Source organism: Tachypleus tridentatus, chromosome 7, assembly GCF_004210375.1.
Source record: "Tachypleus tridentatus isolate NWPU-2018 chromosome 7, ASM421037v1, whole genome shotgun sequence".
Classification (NCBI taxonomy): Eukaryota; Metazoa; Arthropoda; class Merostomata; order Xiphosura; family Limulidae; genus Tachypleus; species Tachypleus tridentatus.
Genome location: NC_134831.1, coordinates 7,851,461 through 7,875,874, shown reverse-complemented (window position 1 = coordinate 7,875,874; position 24,414 = coordinate 7,851,461). Strand labels below are relative to the sequence as shown.

General features: G+C 32.0%; 1 protein-coding gene across 5 annotated transcripts in view; it reads left to right on the top strand.

Annotated features, from left to right (window-relative positions):
- LOC143255056 (E3 ubiquitin-protein ligase SMURF2-like) overlaps positions 1 to 24,414 on the top strand; it is a 61,861-nt gene that overhangs the window by 19,691 nt on the left and 17,756 nt on the right. For 2 of the 5 annotated variants that reach the window (XM_076510101.1, XM_076510102.1), the window contains exons 3-9: positions 11,914 to 12,022; positions 15,143 to 15,276; positions 16,462 to 16,624; positions 17,236 to 17,319; positions 18,569 to 18,768; positions 19,661 to 19,910; positions 21,092 to 21,350. In XM_076510101.1, coding sequence (XP_076366216.1) covers positions 11,914 to 12,022; positions 15,143 to 15,276; positions 16,462 to 16,624; positions 17,236 to 17,319; positions 18,569 to 18,768; positions 19,661 to 19,910; positions 21,092 to 21,350 — 1,199 coding nt within the window. Of the gene's footprint in view, positions 1 to 11,913; positions 12,038 to 15,142; positions 15,277 to 16,461; positions 16,625 to 17,235; positions 17,320 to 18,568; positions 18,769 to 19,660; positions 19,911 to 21,091; positions 21,351 to 24,414 lie in introns of those variants that run through there. The other 3 variants (XM_076510103.1, XM_076510104.1, XM_076510105.1) reach the window with 2 other exon arrangements.

Genomic DNA, 24,414 nt, shown 5'->3' with positions numbered 1-24,414 from the left:
TGTTTATATTGGTAGTTCAAAATCATGTGACTGTGTGGGCTCTGCTATGGTTTGTTGTGGTTCGGTGGTTGAGCACAGAATCCCCTCTACAGTTTCTGTGCTCACTGCTGAACTTTGCACCATTTCTCTTGCCTTGAATCACATAGTAGCTAAGCAGTCCTCAAATTGCACTATTTATACTTACTTGCTTTGTTCTCTACTGGCTCTGGAATCGTGTCATGTTAGTTCTCACCCTTTTATCACTGCTGATATTCAAACCCAACTGGCCCATTTCTCTTTAACATCTACTTCTGTCCAGTTTTTCTGGATACCAGCCAATTCTGGTATTCGCGGGAATGGGCTCACCAAAACTGCAGCTAAATCTATCTACTCTGGTACTATCACTGCTGTGCCTGTTTCCAACATGGTCTATGGTCTTGTATTCAAGGCTCTGCTCTGTGCCAGTTGGCAGTCGACTTGGAGTGAGCAACGTGAAAACAAGCTTTTCCAAATAAAACCCTCTGTTGGACTTTGGACGTCTCACCTCCATGAGGATTGAAAAGACGAAGTTGTCCTAACTAGACTATGCATTAGTTACAGTTTTTTAATTCATCATTTTCTTTTGTCTGGGACTGATGCACTGATGTGTTGTATGTGTGACACTCAGGTCACAATAAGCCACATTTTACTTTCTTGCCATCGTTTTGACTCTCAGCGGTGGCACCATTTTAAATGTTTTGTCCTAAAGTTTCTCCATAACATTAGATAGAGTCATTGGCAATGGTGACACTGCCCACCTTACAAATGTTATTAGTTTTTAAAGGTCATTAATCTTTGTAATGCTATTTAAGTTTTTAATTTATAAATTAGACTTTTCTAATGTGTTTCCCTTTAAAGAATTAAAGTACAACTAGTTCAATTTGAAATTAGAAAATGGCCATAATGTTAAATAACTTGAAACCAGGACTGGAAAGGTCAACTTCAGGTGTTTAATGCTGATGTTTGAACTTACCTGTTAGTCATCCTGGCAAGTTATGATAATTAAAATTATGCAACAGAAAGTTCTTTATAACTTATTACTGTAGTTTCTCTCACTGTTGTAAACTAGATATAAAAATTGTATTTAATGAAATTTATTTTTAAATCAAAAATTAAACTTTGTTTTGTTTTACTTTAATTTCCTTTTGTGAATTTTAATAATTTTACTTTAATTTTAACTTTTTACCAGATGTTTGGTGCAGATATCCTAGTTGCTTTGCTCCATAAAATGTCAAACCAACCAACCAATCCTCTTGTATATTGTTTTCAAAATTAGGGACAACTAGTGTAATTAGCCCTTGTGTAGCTTGAACAAATCTCTAACAGATGAAGCACTTATTATGATAAATTAACTATAAATATGACCACAGTGTTGCAGGGAGACTATTGATTGTTTCAACATCATTTACTCTGGTAATTGACTTTATTTTACACAATTCTCATACAGGTGAACCAAAATCTGTTTATAGTGTACAATATAATTGCCATTTTGCAAAAATTTACTCTTTCAAAAGTTGGTTAGAAATTTCTCTGTGTGTGTGTGTGTATATACATGCATATGTATGTTGTATACGTATAAAAATGTATATCCTAAGTATGTGTACATCTGTTACTAACTATAAAATTTTTCCAGTTCAAAGTTGTTTGCAAAAATATGTCTACAACTATCCAATTATATCATATTTGATACATTTAGATAGTTGTAGACATATTTTTGATACAATTTTCCTATCTGCTAAGCATTAGGTGAGTATGATATAGTGGTTAGCCTCTCTGTTTGTGGATCAACTAACATCCATTACCCCAGGATCACAATTTATATTTTGGGTGAGTTATGTGAGAGATGATCAAGTCACACTATTTGAATATATTAGTAGGTCAAGAGTTGCTGGTGGATGCTGTCGACTAGCTGCACCAGGATTTCCAACTTAATGCAGATTGGCTGTTATTGACAGATTCTCTACATTTTTTCAGCATGTTGTCCTTTTTATATTTCATATGAAACTAAAACTTGCAGGTCACTTTTATAAGGTCAACATCAGATACACAGAAAGCTTGACACTGTTCCCGCTCTAATATAACAGCTAGGGTAGAGAGTTCTGTAGACTTGCATGACTGTTCAAAACAAGTATCAAGAGTTTTGGAATCATGTAGTGTATATTAGTAGTTACAAACCACTGTTGCTTGTCTTGTATCACTGCTGAAGGGTAAGGGTTGAGTGGTGGTGTTAAATGGTCACCTTGAGCGCCGTTTTCTTGTATGTACGTACAAACTCTTTCTGATGCAAAGAAGAGTTAAGGGGTTTGGAATGGAACATATCTGAGTGTACCATCACAACTGTGAATATATAATGTAGCTAATATTAAACTGAAGTCAAAAACAGAAATGCAACAGTGAACAATGTCATTGTTTTGATCCTCAGAATAGGCAGTGTAAAAATATTGGGAGAGGAAATAATTTTATTTCTGTGGAAAGTTTTGAAAGATTGTGTTTCAGTAGTAAATATGTTTACTGTTATTATTTTGATGGCAACAGTTTATAAATGAAAGAAAACCAAATCTGTGGAGTGAATGCACTTTGTTTGCGATCAGGTGCATGACTGAAGAAGAGACTGGTAGTTCCTGTACTTCCCGAGAGACAGGTTTCACTGCCAAGGGCAGTACTACCTCTGAACATTATAAGTTACTTATCTAACACATTTGTTTTGTTGATTCTGTTAAGTAGATGTTGGTATATTTTGTTGGTTTTGTAAGGTCCAAAACTTGTGTACATCTTTTTAAAATGTTGTAAAATGTATAGTTATGTTGATGGAAATTATCTATTGTCATGGACGTCCAAGGTACATCCACTGAACTCATTAAATATATAGTGATGTTTATACGGCTTTATGATATAAGGAATTATTTGATATCATGGTTACTAAACACACTCCTCTCTGCTCAAACTATACTCAAAGTTGAAAAGTTAGTAAAAAATATCATAAAAATGAAAATAGATGAATTTACACACAGTTTTTATACAACATTCTAGCTGATTTTCATCTGCATGTAGCCAGTTTTATATAACATTGTGATACAAATCGTAGACATCGCAAGATGCACCCTTTTCTGTTTTGAAGGAATTCAATTTTACCAGATTTCTAATGTTAGAAGATGTATGTCATGTTGTAGCATTGTGTGAACAGTTGAGAAGATGTTTCACCAGTTCAACTGTAGCGTTGTGTAATTGTTTAAAAGCAACATGTTAAAATGACAATTCATATAAACGTTATATTTTAACATACTTGGTTTATACAACCTACTGCTGGTACATCATTTCTAATCTATTGCAATATAAAGAAATGCATTTTTGTTCTTCTTTCCACAGATAAATCTACATCTTATATCAGTAAGATACTATGCAGCATGTTGTAATTACATCGTTAAACCACATGATTATCTACGTTAGGTAGACGTATGATGTTAAATTTAACATCTAGAAAGGTTTGTTTTGAATTTCGTGCGAAGCTACACAAGGGTTATCTGCACTAGCCGTCCTTAATTTAGCAGTGTAAGACTAGAGGGAAGGCAGTTAGTCATCACGATCCGCTGCCAACTCTTTGGCTACTCTTTTACCAACGAATAGTGGGATTGACTGACACATTATAATGCCCCCACGACTGAAAGGGCGAGCATGTTTGGTGTGACAGGGATATTTGAACCCACGACCCTCGGATTAGCTGTCGAGTGCCTTAACTACCTGTCTATGCCAGGCCATCATCTGGAAAGGAAAATCCTAAATTATCCAATCTTTAAAATAAGAGGGAATCGTCAAAAGCCGCGACACTTAATTATTCTAGGCAGGATTGGAGTATATTAATATGTGAGGCCTTTTCTCCCCATTTTGTTATCTGTAATTTTGTACGTCAGCAATATCAAGCGTGGGGGCGCCCGTATACCCAATTCAGTTTTATTATTCATTAGGATCGGTACAAGCCTACCCTTATATTGAAAATATTTTAATCAGGATTAGATTGATCTACGATACATTAGGGTGGTCAGATACATCAGTCGAAAGGAATGGATGTCCTGAGTCCAAAACTGCAATTAAGTGTCATAGCAGTCAAGAGATGACGGAGGTATGAGCTAGAAGTGACACAACTTGTATGTCTCATAGCAGTCAAGAGATGACGGAGGTATGAGCTAGAAGAGCCACAACTTGTATGTCTCATAGCAGTCAAGAGATGACGGAGGTATGAGCTAGAAGAGCCACAACTTGTATGTCTCATAGCAGTCAAGAGAGACGGAGGTATGAGCTAGAAGTTTGTATTTGAAAAAACAAACAAACTCGGAGCTATGTGAGCCACTATGCCGCGGCTGAAATACAACTGTAAATATCTTTGTCAGAATGATTACGGTGGAATTTTAATACTAGTTGGTAATGCTGTACTGGTAGTACGATAATTATTTTTACCTTGGCTGTTGTTAAAGCAATACTTAAGGAAAGTTGTGTATAGTGAAGGACGAATCGTTATGCCTTCCAGTATATATACGCACATATTTATTTTACTGTGGAACAAATGTCTTCATGTCTCAACACGCAGGGCTTTCTTCATACAGACAATAGTTAAGGGTACTGTTTAATTACGGCAAATATCTTTAGGTGATCAAAAAATTCGAAATAAAAGTAAAGAGTTGAATTCAATCTGTAAAGATGGTGGTTAATCATTCCGTTAGGTCTTGAAGACGTTACCGAAAACATTGTTCATTTTGTATTGCTTTGAAGGTGGGTTGTCATATTAGTAGGAAATACTTGTTACAGTTTAGTTTCTATAGCGGTCTTAGGGGTAAACAGACCAAATATATACTAGGTGTACTTCCTGGATATCCGAAAGTGTTCTGTTTCAAAAGTAAATATTACCAAAATTAAGAGTGATAAACTTTTATTTCTTGCTTTATACGTTCATATGTCATGTTGTGTTGTAAGCTACAAAGTGCATGATTTTTCTCGTGACTCATGGCATGCGCACGCTTTACTGACATCATGACTTCATATTGCAACGTTAAGGGCTCCTTATGTGACGTCATTTTACTCTATACTGACTGACAGAAAAATACTGTATAATAGTGCGTGTAATTAAAACAGGTGACTCCTTCACACGGCTCTTGGCTCACTTTCGAGGAAATCTATGTTAACTTTCATACGTTATTTATGACACGTCTTTATTGTTTCCTCTTTGTTACCGTGTCATGATATATTTAACTAGCAGAAATGGTGCCCTGTGGCCAGTTGTTAGGTCAGGACCTTGGCCACTGAGCTGCTCCGTACTTCTAACTGGATCTAGCTTCATAACTTGGTGAGCAAGCCAACCTTTTTCTTTCTGTAACTTTTATCTCGACATTTCGTTTTCTTTTTCAAAGTTTCATCAAGTCACTTTTCCGTTTGGCAGTTTTTGACATCAGGATTTTCATCACCAGTCAGCAACATACAAACGTCCGAAGTAAAAATGTATTCTTAAGACATCTGGTATAGTGTTAACACTTTAATTAAAATTTAAGTACCGAACAACGTTTCGACCTTTTTATCTTCAGGTTAACAAAGTTTGCAATGGCTAACGTACACCATCCACTTTAAGGGGTTAAATCTCTCTTATAACCCACCAATAGTTTTAAGGGAATGTTTAGAATTATTGAACGTGTTCGAATCCGTCTCACCATTTCCGAAATTCAGAGCTCCATCATGGAGAGGATCCACGCCGTAGTTTTGGTATATTAAAACAAACAAGAAGTTAATCAATATGTTTCATGTATGATATTACCTTCATTATATATTTAAAGTGTCACACAGTATCTCATGAGGCATGTGCTAAAAGATAATTCGGTGAACGTGATGAACAGTTAATGTGTTCATTTTCTCACGACGTCATTTTATATAAGAACAAACATTTGTTAAACACCAGTCAGCCTTCTAGTAAAGTGTACTTACTTGACGCCTAAAGTTATGGGATTGGTTGTTAAATTTCACGTGTATACGAACAGTGAGATTGACCTACTTTACCAGGAGTGGAGTTTGAATCTTTATATTCGCGACAGGATACGTTCCCGGATGGAATTTTGTTTCATACATCCCTTCACTAACGATGTTTTAAAAAAATATTTATGATTTGTAAAAATGAATTAAGAGCTTTCTCTGACTGTAGAGATAACGTAAACTTGTAAACAGTTGTTTTGAATGTTTGTTTTTTAATTTCACAACCATAATTTTAATCATTAAATTTTTTACTACAACTTCCAAATGACCCTTAAGTGAGGATGTCCATGTGATACCACACAGTGTCTGATTCTGGTCCAGTACTTTAAACATTACGTAATGTTAATTTTTAATTCTTTGATTCCACGAAAACAAAACATTTTTTCATAGACGGCGCTTTGGTTAATATATCTGAACTTGTATCTAATTCATTATTAATAACCAGAAAATTTTATTCGATATTTAATTTTAAAACTAGGTAACCATATTCTTGACAATTGCTTTTAATCGATAAATAATTAACGAGGTTAGTATTTCGTTTTATAATAAATTCATTGCTCGTGTTGTAAACCTCTAACTATAGGCGTGTTTAAAATCTAACAGAGAACTGAGATTTCTCTCTCTCTTCTCTGTTTTCAGCTGTTGAATATAGTTAGCCTTTTTTACCCTCCCTTTCCCAGTTTCTACGAACGTCAGGATAGGGTTACAAGACGCCTTGTTTTTGCTGTTTTTTAGAAGCAGTAAAGGTATTAACTTCTCAGTGTTAGTTTGATATATACAGTTTGTTATTGTACTCGGTTTCTTTAAAGTTTACTTGGGGGACAGAAACATTACACTGAAGAACCAAGTTGGTCCAGTTTGTAGGACAGATCCAACGAATTGTTCAGTCGCGAAGAAGCATTTTTTTTTCTTTTGAGTACCTTCGAGATAAGTTTGGTGCGGTTTAAATTTTATTCGTTAATATTTTATTAATTAACTAAGCTGTTAACAGTTTTTGTCATATTTTTAAAATACGATGTAATAAACATCAGGTTATTTATCAGTTAAAAATGTGTAATTTACACCTTTACAGAGCTATTACAGTGTTACTTCATTTTCCCGGTTTTCCACTTTGTAATCCTAACACTTGCTTGTATAATTTTTAATTATTTCATTCTATCTTGTATACAATATTACAGGAATTTTGCGTTAATCTACCAGTTTAAATTAGTTCATAGACTTTGTAAAGGTTAGTTGTGTTGTAATCATTGGTTTCACTCAGAGACAAATCTCTGAATTACTTATACCACCCACTGCGAAATGTAATTGTTGAATGTTTCAATCATGCTGAGAACCGCTCAGCGATAACGTACAGTAAATCTACACTTTTATTTTTTAGGTTACGTCACATTTTGATATATGAATGTTAGTGTAATTAATTCTTAACAATTTATTATCGAATATCCTGCTTGTGAAATATAATTTAGCTTCAACATTATTCATGCCTGTTCTCCCGTCATTTTAAAAGTGAATGTTGAGCTTTGTCTGCGTGCACAGCTTTTCAAACGAGAGACAGACGAACGCTCAGACATATACCACGATTCACATTATAAGATTAAACTGTGGTATTACTAGTTTTTCGAAGATACACTTGGAAAGTTTGGATTGACGGTCTTAGATTTCGGTATCAAAGTTGTCTATCGTGTCACTCCTATGTATGATTACATGAATAAGATTTATTTACAGTTACTTTAGTAGTGAGAATGTTACATGTCACGGAATGAAACTTCCGGTGACGTAAATTCCAGTTATCATATGTTCTAGAATTAAAATAGTATAGATTTGTAGTCTTGTTAGTAAAAATTAAGGGCGTCGTCTATTCGAAACGTGCATACAAATATGCAGATCGAAGCGACACCTCTATGGTATTTTTTCTCGTTTTGTCAGTGAAGGGTGAACGGAAACCAAGTAGTTTTTCTTTCAAATTACAAGTTCGTCGAGACGCAGGACGCACATAATAATATCAAAACCTTCTACTGTCAAGTGTTTATTGTGGGAGTGTTAAATTGATAAGGTGGGTGGTGAGAAATCTTCAATAGATTTATCCTACCAGTCAAGCGTGACCCCCAATAATCTACACTTAAAAAGAGAGTTAAATACGAAACGCACATCTGATTACCATTTAGAACATTCACGTTTCGTGTGCACCAGAGGAAAATAAAAGTTTACCTTAATGACCCTGCGTCTTGACTAAAAGGACGAAAATTTAGGAAATTCGAAACAATTAATATTAAGTAAAAGAGGCATCATACAAATGGACACACCTTTCACTTATAAGGAGTTAAAATACCCAACATTCCATCACTTGTATTGTTTGCCATGCTTTTATTGATGGATATCAGCTGATATTACAGTTTTCCTTTCTATCAAGTACGAGAATGACAAACTTTTTTACTTAGTGCGATAAGAGTCATATCTGGCCAAAGCCAGCAGTGGTATTTCTTACATCTCAACAGTTAAGCAAAGTAAAACCAAAAGAAGGACTCTCTTAAAAACACCAAATCTAAACCTTGTTAAATGATATTTAAATAAACAAAAAGAAGCCGAAACTTAAAGACCGCAGTATCAATTAACAGATTCCAGGGCATAATTTATATCCCACATTATAATCTGTACCCTGTGGATCCTTTTAACGTGTGCAGCGTCACGTCTTTAATTTACTTTTTATTTATTTGTGTATGTGTGTGTGTGTATCGGTAATGCATGTTATATAACATTATGGTAGTATTCGTCGTAATGTGAAGAACCTTTAACTAGCTCCATGAACGTTTTCAGAAAGGATAACACCACAATTGGTATTAAATAATGTTTCAAACGCGCGGAGGATCGTGTTGAATATTTAAGAATTTTTATAAAAGACATTGGTTGACTGTAACGTATAACTAATTACGTTTATTTAGTGCCTTAGAAACTTGTATATGATGTTTCGGAAACAGGTTCTCTGTTATTGTTGTGGGGAAGTAGTGTTTTTAGAAAAACCCGTCGTGATTGGAAGTATGTATCATCAGTTCAACTGCTTGGCAATTTAATAAGACAAACTTTTTATTTCTTAACACATTATAATTTTATAAACCGTATTTATGAGTGTTTCGACTCGTAATTGTCAGATGGCGGTGTTGAAAGATCAGTTGTAACACGTACACCGTCGTTGTCATACATAGGTGATGTGTTAATAACTCATTCCGATAACTTTAAACAAGTTAAACTAGTTATCCTTTCCAAGGGCGAATTTATATTTGAGTTGTTTACTGTTAGTTGTAGTTAAAAAAAAAAAAAATCGAACGGAACTGTTTGATATGTAAATTTGATAGATTCTTACTTTTTAAACATGTCTGTAAGTGTTGTATACTGAAAATTGAAATGCATTTTAAATTTAACGTCGGATGCTGAATACATTATGCTTTAACATGTATTAATAATAGAGAAAATACATTCGTTAGAAGTGGTATGTATGTTCTGTCATAGGTGCCTGACATATAAGATAGAAAGGGAACTTTTTTTCATTTAATTTACAGACACTATCATTAACTAAGATAGATTTGACTCTAGACAATCATCCTGTACATGTTGTGGGTAATTAATAAATGTATTTTGTTGATTGTTTGTTTTCACATGAATTTCTTAAGCGAGTATTTGTGCTTGTTTTATGTTGCTTTTGTTATATTATCTGTTATTCTCTGCCTTTTACACTTTGCTTTGACCTAGTTTTTAATCTAATCATCCAGATAAAAGGAGATTTTATATTAGAAAAAAAAAGTTTGTATGATGAACGATATGATAAGGAACAGTTTTGTTAACTTTAACCAAGGTTTGACAAAAAAAATTATCTTCCAATAAAACTGTTTTATCTTTTAAAAACATTTTATAACGTTTTTTTTATTATGTGTAAACTTGAACAAAATTGAATGTTATATCTTGAACTGTTGTCACACTTGGTTTTGTAAATGTTTCTTTGGTTTGTCTGTTCTCTTTCATAGTTTTATCTGTCTCTTTGTTTTCAACATCCAGAATTGCATTTTTGTGTTTCATATTTGAACCTATACAGATTTTCCTATTAGTTTTTAATCTTCAGATCAGTATTATTTTCAGTCACAACTTTCTTTAGTCGTGGATACACAAGCAGCTGGGTGTACAAACAGTTTAAAAACTAAGCTTATATTGGCTCTATTGGTAATGCTAAAGTTAAAACACTGTATTTTGTACATATTGTAATTGGTACTAAATATGGTATCATGGATCCAATTGGGTATGTGAATTTGTTGGGCAAAATACTTTTAGCCAAGAAAGCCGATTAGACTGGTTAAAGCCTATTTCCCAACAGACAGAATCATGCATTTTGTAATAAAAAAAGTTTGGAAACTACAGTTATGTTATTTTCCTTGTAATACAAAAATACTGTATGTAATGTATTGTGTTGGTGCAGATGAAATCCTAATCTTTTATTGTATACATTAGTATTATACACTAAGTATAGTGCTGAATGATAAAAACACATTACTAAGGTTCAAATGTTTTAGAGATTATTATAATGGTCTCTGGATATGTTTAATGGAAGACCTGATAATGACTGGCAAAACTACAAACATCTGGCTTTGAGATGAGAACAGTCTTTTAAAATTTTAATGAGATGTCAGATTTAACTTGTATAGACTACAAAAGATGCATTCATGCTTCCTTCCCGTGAACAAATTTTGTGTAACTTGTAATGTTAGAACATTCATGTATATGTAGGTGGGATAGATAACAGTTTTTACCTTTTATGGATGTTACACATTTGAAAGCAGAACATGTCTGTTGTACATACTAGTACAAAAAACGAAGGCTGGGAAGTAATACCAGTATAATATTATATGTAATTTGAACCAACTTAAAGAGACTTTCTGAGTCTGAAAACTAATCTTTATTGTGTAAACTTACTTCACTAAATATAAGAGTATGTACAGTATAACATTAGAAGTAACAGTTACTGTGTAGCAACATTTAATATAATTTGATGAGTCAGCAACTTGTTTTGAAAGAGGCTGAGATGCACACTACACCATCATACATATAGATATGTAACTATTAGTTCTATAGTTATATAATGACATTTATTATCTCTAATTGTATCATAGTGCTAGGTTTGGTACTATATTATGTATAGTTATACATTATAAGTAGAACTGTTAGTGTGAAGAAAGCTTTAATATTTTAAAAATTCAGGTTTTCTCTCTAAAGTAGAATTATGTTTTAAACTCTTAACTATACATTGTCAAGTTCATATTTTTATACCAAATTACAATAAAAAATTGAGAAAATTCAGCCTTTGTTGTTGCAGTAATAAAACAGAGTACATTTAACATTCTCTGTTGTTACAGTAATAAAGCAGAGTACATTCAATCTTCTCTGTTGTTACAGTAATAAAGCAGAGTACATTCAATCTTCTCTGTTGTTACAGTGATAAAACAGTACATTCAATTTTCTCTTGTGTTACAGTAATAAAACACAGTACATTCAACCTTCTCTGTTGTTACAGTAATAAAGCAGAGTACATCCCATCTTCTCTGGTGTTACAGTAATAAAACAGTACATTCAACCTTCTCTTGTGTTACAGTAATAAAGCAGAGTACATTCAACTTTCTCTGTTGTTACAGTAATAAAGCAGAGTACATTCAACCTTCTCTGATGTTACAGTAATAAAACAGTACGTTCATTGTTCTGTTATAGCATAAATGCCAAGTATGTTCAGCCTTCTTTGTACACACACAACCATCTAATTTATTGTAGAAACTGATATATGATGTATTTATATATAGTACTTCTTTTGTTTGTATTTGGTAAGTTATTTCAACCTTTTTTTTGTTTTAGGGCTCCCAGATCCTTTCTGCAAGGTCAGTGTTGATGGGTCAGGTCAGTGTCATTTGACAGGTACCAAGAAAAACACTTTGGATCCAAAGTGGAACCAGCATTATGACTTGTAAGCTAGAGAACAGTGTGTGTCATTATTTAATTAGATGTTTGACTTTCATTTTCTACTGGCAGTACTGTAACCTTTAACTTTAGAGTCAAATTGATAACTTTATTGAAACAGTACTATAAGTATGGGATTTCTAGAATAATAGAAGAGAATTCTAATCACATACACTGAAATTTATAAGTCTACACATTGTAGGTCTAACGTTAGTTAAGCTTTTATTAGGTAGGGTCTATATTCAGTAGATAGATATCTTAATTTATCTTATGTAAGTTTTAGTTTATAAAGGGCTAGACTTTATCATATGTAATTCTATCAATAAACTTGTAATGCTGTTCTGTTACCTAACCTTTGACCTTTTTAAAAACTTTTAAGTATGCAATATTTGGTTTTACAGAATGTACAGTAAAATATATTTAACATTTCTCTATGTTTACATCTGTTGAAATTCATGTGCATACATATTCTCACAACAAACAAAAAATAAATATTATTAGAATAGGGTAACTGTGATTCTTACTTTCAGTTTCTGTGTCTTGTAAACAGAAATGTGTTACAAGAACAGTGTTCTTGGGCTCTTGACTATGATACAAATTGAAATCTAAAGGCTGTAAGACTTTAGTTGAGGTGTTAATCAGTGAAAAAGTGTGATACTTTCCAAATGGTTGTGGTTTAAAAGCCACTAATGTTCCCAAATAAAAAATACCAAGCCCAGTATGTTTGACTGTAGAAATGTTAATGTTTTACTAGTGTGAATGATTTCTAGGTTAGGTTTGTAGTGAATTAAGTTAGAAACTATTACCCAGGTGGGTTAAGGTGTTTGACTCATAATCTGAGGGTTGCAGGTTCGAATCCCCATTGCACCAAACATGCTCACCCTTTCAGCCGTGGGGGCATTATTATGTGATAATCAACCTCACTATTCGTTGGTAAAAGAGTAGCCCAAGAGTTGGCATTGGATGGTGATGACTAGCTGCCTTCTCTCTAGTGTTATACTGCTAAATTAGGGACAACTAGTGCAGATAACCCTTATGTAGCTTTGCACAAAATTCACAAACAAACAAACAAATTATTACTTGTAAATTACAATTGCTCATATTAAATTGTTTTTACCATATGTAAACCTAGAACGTTATTTTTCATATTTAGTGTAAATAACATTGCATAAAATTTAAGCATGGCATCTTGTATTGATAGCTCAAATAAAATTATATGAAACTTTTCTTGAATTGTGTACTTTCAAATCAAACATTGTAAATCTTTAGTGTATTATTTGGTATAGTTGATTGGTGAAACTTTTATGGAAACTTTGCAGAACATCTTGCATAGTTTATTACAATAATGTGGTACTAAAGTTATTTAGCTTCTAATTTTGATACATCTGTTAAGTATATCTTCACTGACTTTTCCTAAAATTGTTCACTATATTTGTGTAATATGCATTCCAGTATGAGAATAGTCTAACTGGGGTCAGGAAACCAAAGTTTGGACTTGTTTTGTTTTTTCCTATATGAATGGACCATGTAGTAATTTTGACTGTAATACACTTTGAAGTAAAAAAGAAACTTTCAAAAAACTTTTCAATTTTTTATACTGTTCTTAAAGCATCTGATATTAATTTGTGTAGCTCTGTATGCATGAACTGGAACTATTCACTGTTAAACCTGGATTTATATTATAAAGCACCCAATATCAGTTTGTATCTACTCTTAAGTTCTTACTGTATGATGGTGTGGCTTTCTTCATGGGTTAAGTTTGTATGTTGTCAAGTTATTAGTATATGGTGGTGTGACTAAATTTCCTTACCTGTTTCTCTGTGTTTTAAACAGCTCTTATGGGCCAGGTCTATTTCTACATGATTCATCTTGTTAAAATGACATCACAGATTTATGTATTGTCATATATGTTTACTTTGATTAATATTTTAATCTCTGTAGGCCATGAGTGGACTTACTATCACTGCCTTTCTATAACTGTATAACCTTTCCACTAACCATCTGAAGGATTACAGAGTTGGAACAGTTAATAAAATAAAGACAGCAAAGAGGCTTATTCATAATAAATACTAGTGTTTGCTTGTAATAATCACTTAACAGTGAGCAAGTAACTTCTGTCAACATTAGATTATGTAGGACTTAACAGTGAACTAACTGTAAGGTAGCCAAATGTACATGGGGAGAAGAAGTAATGATACCAGTGTTACTAACTGTATGGTAACCAAATGTACATGGTGAGAAGAAGTAATGATACCAATGTTACTAACTGTATGGTAACCAAATGTACATGGGGAGAAGAAGTAATGATACCAGTGTTACTAACTGTATGGTAACCAAATGTACATAGTGAGAAGAAGTAATGATACCAGTGTTACTAACTGTATGGTAACCAAATGTACATAGTGAGAAGAAGTAATGAATGTACATAGTGAGAAGAAGTAATCATACCAATGTTACTAACTGTATGGTAACCAAATGTACATAGTGAGAAGAAGTAATGATACCAGTGTTACTAACTGTATGGTAACCAAATGTACATAGTGAGAAGAAGTAATGACACCAGTGTTACTAACTGTATGGTAACCAAATGTACATAGTGAGAAGAAGTAATGATACCAATGTTACTAACTGTATGGTAACCAAATGTACATGGGGAGAAGAAGTAATGATACCAGTGTTACTAACTGTATGGTAACCAAATGTACATAGTGAGAAGAAATGTTGACTTGTCAGAGTGAAAGATGGGGCTTGTGTGAAGAACAGTTTTTTTCCATTGTGCATTCTGCATGTTGTATTTGTGTAGAACACCCAAGGTGTACACATTTAGCATTCCTGTTTACTGTATTTGGTATTCACTCTCCTAACACAAACTGTTGATACCTGAATACATAATACCATGTTGAATTACACTATATAAAAGGTCATGACAAATTGGGTTAAGTGGGTGTTTACTGTATAAACACTGCTTTAGGAGTTGCTATAAGATTAACCAGAATGTTCATGCAATTTCTTTGAAGTGTTATCTGTGTAAAGTTTATTTTATCATAATGTATGTTTCTTTATAAGAAGCAAACGTGTGTGTGTGTGTTTTTATATATATATATATATATATATTTTATCCATTAAGGTATATTGGAAAACAAGATTCTATCACCATTACCATCTGGAATCATAAGAAGATTCATAAAAAGAATGGTGCAGGGTTTCTTGGTTGTGTGCGGATAGTGTCCAATGTAATTCAGCTTCTTAAAGATACTGGCTGTAAGTCATTAGATTTGTTTGCAGTCAATATATGATGAAAGTGTAACATTTACTTTGTGTATGTATTAGATAAATATTCACTGAATTATGATTTTTAAGCCATGTTTCATTTCAGGACAGTTTTAAAAAATTAAAAATTCTCAGAAAAACAAAAGTAAACTGAACTATTGCAAGAAGAAAGGACCGTTAAAAACATTATGTGAATTAATAGAAGAAACTTAAATAAGTTCAGATTTTTTTGTTGCTGAATAAATAAGTTTTTACCCTAAAGAAAATGGAGTTCTGTAAAATTTAAACATTGTGTTTATTGGCTTAGATTACTTTTCAGTACAAACAACATGAGCTGACTTTATATCATGAGAATATGTGATTAATTAGTTGTGTCATGTTAGATCACATTACATTGTTTCACATTTGTGGTTCTTTTTCATAAGAGAGAGCAAGTTAAAGATTTGTCTCAAAATGTCCTTGTTTACAAAGTATGTGCTGTTCAAATCTTTTAAATGTTATAGTTTATCTTATTTAGAAAGATTACTCTGGTTTTATCCATTTTTATTTAACTCACTATGGAGAAGTGAGAAATGTTTTTATTAAACCTTGATAAGAAAGCAAAACATTTGAAACAGCAGACTGTTTCACATTGAGTCAGTGATTTTTGATAGTACACAATAGTTTTTAACTGTTTATGTATTTTACATTTACAACTAGAGAAGTGATTATTGATCATACATTTGTTGCAAGCGAACAAAAATCCTGAGTCACATGTTTTTGAAGGTGTAGGATGTGCACTGAGTTAAATATATGAGATTGTGATCTTTGTAGAAATACCATTATGATGTGGTTTCACACAGAGAAAGCAGTTCTAGTAAGAAAAGTTTCATTCTGAAGCCAAAGAACTCCTGTCTGTGTGTGCCATACACATTTATTTACCAGAATATTACATGGATATAGACTGAAGTGCTCTTTCAAACATTGTTTTAATTTTTGTTATAAAAAGTAAATGTTTTGAATAGTTTCACTGTGTTAGAACTTAAATTGGATTTCTACATTCATAACATTTGGATGGGTAAACTACATCGAGTAATTTGTTTTCTTTTATAATTTAATGGAGTTCTTGGACATCTTGTAATCTAGTTAGTAGAACACTGTTCATATATTTCTGTTGTGCAATTCTAAAATATTTAGATCAAAGGCTGGACCTTTGTAAGAGTAATTCAGATGACCAGGATGTAGTCCGTGGCCAGATAGTGGTCAGCTTGCTATCTCGAGATGGACATGGTTCAGGGAGCCAAAACGTTGTTATGGATACCGTAGAAAATCTGTCTTCATCAGAGGATCTTCCTGAAGGGTAAAAGTGCTAATAACTATTTATGGTACTCATTTCAGGGATATGTTTTTAATACATATATTAATAGTTAACAATTATCTCAACACGAAATATCCTATTTGTTGGCCTAAGGTAGTGTCAATGTGTTCTTTATTATTTTTATATGAAGAAAAATAATTATTGTTATATTTAAATATTTATCTTTAAGAGTTGGTTTTGGCAGTTCATTCATCTCAAAGCAACTTTTCTTATGGATTTTTTCTAACTGAAAATTTTCTTTCTTTCTGAGACATTTTGGATTCTATGCTGTAATCCTTCATGTTCTTAGAACCCAAAATGTCATCTCAGGAGGGAAGCAAAACCACAGGCAGGCAAAAGAATTTCATAAGAAGAACTGCTTCTAGTATTTAGTTATTTTTTAATATAACAAGAATTAAGGAAACATTATTTTAAGGAAAAGTTTAAAAGTCTTTTTAAAGATGCCTGCAGCTTCTTTGTAACCTGTTTATGGAACTAGTAGACACACATACGTACCACCTTCACACTGTAATAAACTATATTCTCAAATGTAAGACGGATGTTAGAAAATCATATACAATTTTCTAACTCGTGTTTTTGGGGTGTTTGTACAGCTGGGAGGAACGAAGAACAGCTTCTGGGAGGATATACTATGTCAATCACTATACTAGATCTACTCAGTGGGAAAAGCCGACAAGGTACGGGCTTCAAACTTAGTGTCATAAACCATTTCTCAAGACCTTATGAATAATTTATTAAGGATGTCAGGTTGTTGATAGTGAAACATTCAAATATGTATTAACAGTTCAAGAACTCTGGGGCTCTTTTTATCCATAAATATTTCTTAATACACATTTTTGTCTTTTAGCTGCATTTAGTGAACATTTATATAAAATAAGATATATATTACAGTGCTGGTGCTGTTAAAATGAGCATATTTTTGCCCCTAAATTTTTTTCTTGCATGTTTCATGTTAATCAACATGACAAGTTATCTAAGTAAATTTTAAATTTTTTTCAATAGTTAAATCTTACCTTTAATGAGTGTGTTTGCATTAATGTTTTAATATACAGAACAATAAGTACTATGTAGTGTGACAAATTTTTTATTTTTTTACTGTAATTAATAGGACACTGTATCTTAACCCATTGCTCATGTTGCAGGGTTATTAGATTACTCTGTTTTGTCAGTCATTTTTATATCTCATGCAGAATTACTGTATCATAACCTATTCCTCATGTGGCAGAATCAGTAGATTACTGTGTTTTGTCAGCTATTTTTATATTGTATACAAAATTACTGTATCTTAACATATTCCTCATGCAGCAGAATCAGTAGATTACTGTGTTTTGTCGGCCTTTTTTATATCATATACAAAATTACTGTATTTTAACTTGTTCCTCGTGTGGCAGAATCAAAAGATTACTGTGTTTTATCAGTCATTTTTACTGTGTTTCAAAAACTGTCATTGAGAGAAGATTGTATGGTTAAACTAAGTGTAAAACTAACTAATATCATTTATTTGGATTAGCATTTTTATCAACAATAAATGAGATGTAAAAGGATTAGTATGTAATCTGAAAACCAGACTTGTGTAAGTTTTTCTTTTTTGTAAAAAAACATCAAGAACATGAGAAAAATTCATTATCACTGGGCCAATAAGGCTTATTAGTTACTGACATTGCTAATTAGAATTGTAATTTTTTCAATGTAAAAAACATATTAAGTAGTTTTTTATATGAAGTGTAACAAGTGGTTTTGCAGTGGTGTGAATCAGCCATGTATCAGTTTACTTACTACACTGGTTTGGAAAGATCTGAAAAGACTGCAGTCAAACAAGTATTAAGTTATGATGTGTATTTATTGCTTCTTCTTTAATTATGTTACTTGAGAAAGTAAAAGTGGAATTAAAAAAAAAAGGATATGTAATTTTGTGTGTTGTTATAGATCTGCACACCAAACACCACAAAGTAATGACTCTAGTAGTAGATCGCATAGCAACAACATTCCTTCAGGCTTAAACAGTGAAGGAGATTCCTCATCTTCAGATAATGCCCAGGTAGCAATGAGAAGGAGGTCTACCAGACATCGAAACTTTGTGTCAAGGAACCAACTCCATCGGTCAGCTGATTTTCCTGATGGTTATGGTAAAGAATCAGTCAAGATTGCTATATGTTTAAGTTATGTATTTATCAAAAAGTATTAAAAACTTGGTTGTTTTATGCTGAGAACTCCCATAACTGATTGCACAGTCTATAATATAATTCCAGCTTCAACAAGTGGTATTGGTAACAGTCCATAAATGTGTTACATAATTTTCTAAACTTGACAAACAAAACAAAAAAAAAACAACAAAAAACAAACTTGACATAAAGCCTGAAATCTTCTCCAAAACCAGATACAAAACAGAAACAGTTCACAGGGAACTGTTCATTTTATTACCTATTTATGGATTGTTTAGACTTTGTTCACTTACATTTAGGTTCAGTTATCTGGTACAAGTAAAGATATGTTCCTCAAAGCTTTGCTATGCTTGTTTTTGTAAGAAGTTGTTTTGATACAAAGGTTGGTTTTCACATATTATGTTCCACTTATGAATAAACAATATTGGTAATTAGTTAGCAGTGTTTACTACAGTAATTAATCTGTTGTTTTCATATATGAAGAGAATAAAAAAAACTTGTGTGAAAACAAGTTTTAGTGATTTGACAAAACCTGTATAATCATATCATATTTATCGTAATAGATTTCTCTCAACACATTGCTTAAACCTAATATAGTTTTCTGATTTATTAATCAGTGTTTAGGATATTTTTCAATATTTGTATCTTTCAGAGTATTATGATTAATTGTTCACACAGTTTTTAAGCTGTAGTTTATTTTTCCTAGTATCATGGGTGCTCCTAATTCACTTTCTGTAAGTGAACTAATCCTTTGAGAACCATTTGTGGGTGTTGTTGAGTATAAGATGAGAGAAATACATGTATTCTTTTGTAGGTGTGCAGTATTAACGTTTTTCTTTTGCTTGTATGTGTTCAGAAATGAGAACCACCCAACAAGGACAGGTGTACTTTTATCATGTTGGAACTGGTGTGAGCACTTGGCATGACCCACGAGTCCCTAGAGACCTCACTAGAATGAATGTAGATGACCTGGGACCTCTTCCCACTGGATGGGAAATGAGGCACACGGGTAGTGGTCGAGCATATTTTGTAGACCACAACAACAGAACAACACAGTTTACTGATCCCAGACTGTCAAATCGCCTTGTTTTACAAAATGTACTCAAGTAAGAATGGAATAACATGTGTTTGATTTATTCTTGATTTTATTTGGATATAACTTAATATATTCTTTCACTGCATTATTACTTGGGGTAATGAAACTTTATGTTCACTAAAAGAATTAAAAACAAGAAGAAAAAAATGTAGTGTAAAGAAATACTTTATTGTTTCACTGGCTAATAAGTCAGATTGCCTGTTGGTGAAAAACTAACTTTCTTTTGAAACAGTGTAACAATAGCAAAAAGTAGTATTTGTTGTGTCTTTCTTAGTTTTGCATGTTATTTTAAGATAAAAAGTTTCTCCGCGTTCAGCTCACAAGTTACATGAAGCAGAAATAGAAATGCACCAGGTATATTTTATGACTGTAACAAATTGTGTCTTACTTACAAATTCCTTGTTTAACAATATTTAAGCTACCTGATTTGCTATAAACTCGAGAGTTCATTATCTTCTGAGTCCTTGTTCTTATATCAAAGATCATTGTTGTGATATATAAGAAAAAATTACATTAGACAGTACACAATGATAAAGTTTGTGGACTTAACAAGCATAAAAAATTATTTAAGAACAAACTAGGTTAAGCCACTATATGATTGTAACTTGTATAGGCTTTAAGCCCTCACATGATTGTTACTTTTATGGACTTTAATCAACTTGGGAAGAATAATTTTGGAAGAAGGAATTTCATATTAATGGGGAAGAAACAAATTTATTTATTAATTATCCATTTTCTGTTTTTGGCTTTGGCTTCCTTTTCCTTAAATTAAAATTCCTCATGTAAATGGACACTTCTTCGTTCAAGTAACCTTTCCAAACTAGTGGCTCAGTAGTAAATTTAAAAATACTATATTGTTTATTAATTTATTGTGTTCTGACTGAGTTCATTCAATAATTCTTAAGAAACATGCTATCTTTTAGTTTGCATTGGTTTTATTGTTTTCGTGTGTATATTTTGTTCCATTATTTATTATTTTTTAAATAAATAGTCAACGTTAGGAATACTTGATATAGTTTTTCTTTATTGTTAACTTTACCATTATTAGACTATATTATACATATAAAGTGTCAAATATAAAAACTTTTCTTTCTTCTGTGCCTGTAACTTACCAGATTATTGAGTGATATTGTGCGAAATTAACTTTTCACAGAGGTTCATATTTAATTAATTGTCAATGTTTCCACACAGCACACGAAGAAGTGTACCACCAGCCGTGACAGACAGTGAGGAAGGCAATAACTCTCCTGGTGGCCAAGTTGCATCTACTAGCAGTAACATGTTAACTTCTACATTATTAGATGCAATACTTGACAACGTTGAGTCTCCCCTTCCAAAGTACAGACGAGATATCATACATAAGGTGACTGCATTAAGACAGGAAATCCAGACCTTACAACCACAGTCAGGCCATTGTCGCCTGGAAGTGTCAAGAGAGGATATATTTGAGGTGGGTGTACGAGTTTCTTTTGTATGTTAAACCCTCTCTGTTGTTTATTAGTCTAGTTAAATGTGTAGTTTAGTTTAACCTCTGCTGTGTCAGCCTTTTATTTTCACAATTTTATGATTTGTTATTAAATTTCTCTAATAAAATGCACTCAATAAATAAATGTACACATTTGGATGTATACATGACATATAATATTTTAATTAGACTACAGTACAGAATAGGATTGCTTTTCTCCAGTGTTGTTTATGATACATAATTCAGAATAAACTTGATACAGATCAGCACAAACAGCATTGTTCATGCCATCCAGTGAACACTGATTGTAATATATGATAATATGTGAATACATTTGGGCATATGATTAAAAGTACAATGAAAAATGGTTTAACCAGATGAACTCGGGCAGATATTTTTGGAAACGTTATCTCAACACTTCTGTAAAAACAGTTTAGTTTTCATCTCTTTATCTCTAAACTAAGACAATAACTGTTAAATTATATTGAAAGTCTTGAATATAGTTTAATAATTGTTTATGTTGAAAGCTTAAGCTTAGAATAAACATTAGGATTTTGATTATAATTAATAGCTGAAACTGTCTGTACTTAGTGAAACTCCATAATTATACAATTGAGGAAAACAAAGACAGCTGTATATTTAACAGATATTTTATTTCATGGTATCAGCACTGAGGTAATTAATGATGTGTTTTCTGTCAGAATCATGATTGTAATAAATGAATTATTTGTTGTCATCAATTTTGTCATGAGTTTTTCCTTTCTCTGATGCAGTGTCGTGTTCATTATTGGAGTACCTTTTTCATTACTTATTAAGCCTGACGGAGTAGTTATGCTAATATGACTGATATAAATATTTGTATTATTGTGGTATCACTACATATTTACAAAACTTTTGTGTTTAGTATTGGAATTCCCTTTATAAATGTGCAGGAAAAACTCTGTTAGTTCAAATCATGTACCATTTAGAAACATATTCAGAGTTCAATTGTGTCGAGTGTTATCTTGCTTCTTATTTCTTATCTATGAAATACCAGAATATTACAATTGTTTGTCTTTCTACAAAAACTCAACATTTTGGAAAGCATATTTTATTATAATTTAAAATTGAAACAAGGTAGTCAAGAGAAAATAATGAAGTTAAAAGGTGACTACACAATTATACAATGAAGTTAAACATGACAAGTATTATTTGATAATTCCAGGCTTAAAAGACAGAAGGAAGTTACAAATATTTTACACTCAAAATTGGCAAAGAGTGATTATATTTATTATAAGACATTGTGTTAACCCTTTTTAATTTTTAACACTAAATCTTTAATCTAGCCCCTGAGAGATTTTTCATTTAAATTAGAAGATTGTATAATAATAGTGTTTCAGAGATGCTTTGTTTATCACATCTGTTGCTGATGATGCATTTCACTGAACGTAGTTTTTCAAGCCAGTTGGAATGCAATAAATCTCTTTGTACTGATTTAGTGTTTTTAGGCTTAATACTTCTAACTTTCAATATAGTTTGTATATATATCTTCACAAAATTTTGCAATCTTTCAGTTAATATTATAAATATTTCACACACAAAAATCATTTTTTTAGTGAAATATTTTTAATAAACTTAATAAAGATTTGTCAATAATATATTGAGTATTTGTTTTGGATAGACCATGTGCAAAATAATTTCATGTTAAAATTAAAAATACTTTTCTTCACCTCAAAAATCTCAATTTTTTTTGTTTAATCTGCAAAATGTCCTGAATATATTTGAAACATTTCTGGCTTTTTTTCCAGTAAAACTTTATATTTTATATCTTTCTACCCTAACTCAAAACTGGATCAGTCAATTTGACCGACTTGATAAACACCAAAAAAAAAACAACCTTTTTCTTTCTTTTCTTAAAATTGTAACTTGAACCTGCATTTGTTGAACCTGAGTTGCCTTAAATTTATAACAGTATACATCAATTTATAATTACATTTTATTGCTGTATTGTCCTTTGAACTATGTATAACAACTATCTGTGCCATTATCTGTTGGAAATAACTTGGGAAACATGCAGCTCATGTAATTGAGTTACATTACCAATGTGCTGCTAACATGCTTACCTCGTGAAACATTATATTATTATTTACTTTACCTAATCCTAAAGAGATCTATGTTTTTTATATTTTAGTTACTTTTGTAATAATAGGTAAAGAATAAGCATGGAAAACAACAAATAGTGTATACTCAATTTTGTTTTTTCTTGCCCTCAATTATCTTGACATTTAAGCCTACTTTTTATACTAACAGTACAAATGCACTAAGTACGTTTTATTTAATTAAATAATGCACCAAAAACATAGTCTAATAACATAAAAAAAGTAGACCTCCTCTATCTCAATTTTTCTGGCTTTCTAATTATGCATTGAGCACTTACAGATCTACTAAAGCTAATCATTGAGTTTCTCACTGGAACGTTGCTTGTACTCTGAGCAATATTGACTGTTATCTAATCATAAAACAATGTTATGCAATATGTCATTTGATAGATGGAAACCTTTACTTTCTATTTGTTATACGTATAACATATAGTTAAACGTAAGAGAAAACTGTTAATGAAAAAAGAGGAGGTGACAGATGGGTGTGGTAATTCTTCTGTTGATACCTCTATAATCAAACACAGTTGAAGGCTATAAAAATTATTGTTTGTCTGATTAATAATGATTTCATAGTGAATAATTTGTATTTAGTTTCTTACTCTTTCAGGGGTTTTGGAAAAAATAGAGAAGATGAGATGTCTAGAGAAAATGTCAGGATTTTTAAAAATATGCTCATGTAGAATTCTGAACTTAAAACTTATACTAATTGACATAACATAAAATGTAATTTAATAAAATTTGGAATGTAAGACACTAAAACTTGCTGTCGTGCATAGTAAAGGATACCTGGGACAAAAGAGTAAATTACACCGGTTGTAAGACATTATGCTAGGTTTTTTTTTTTTTGTTTTATAACAGTACATACATAGTTCATCTTGTTTCTTAGGACTTTTAAGAATCAAAAAAGTGTA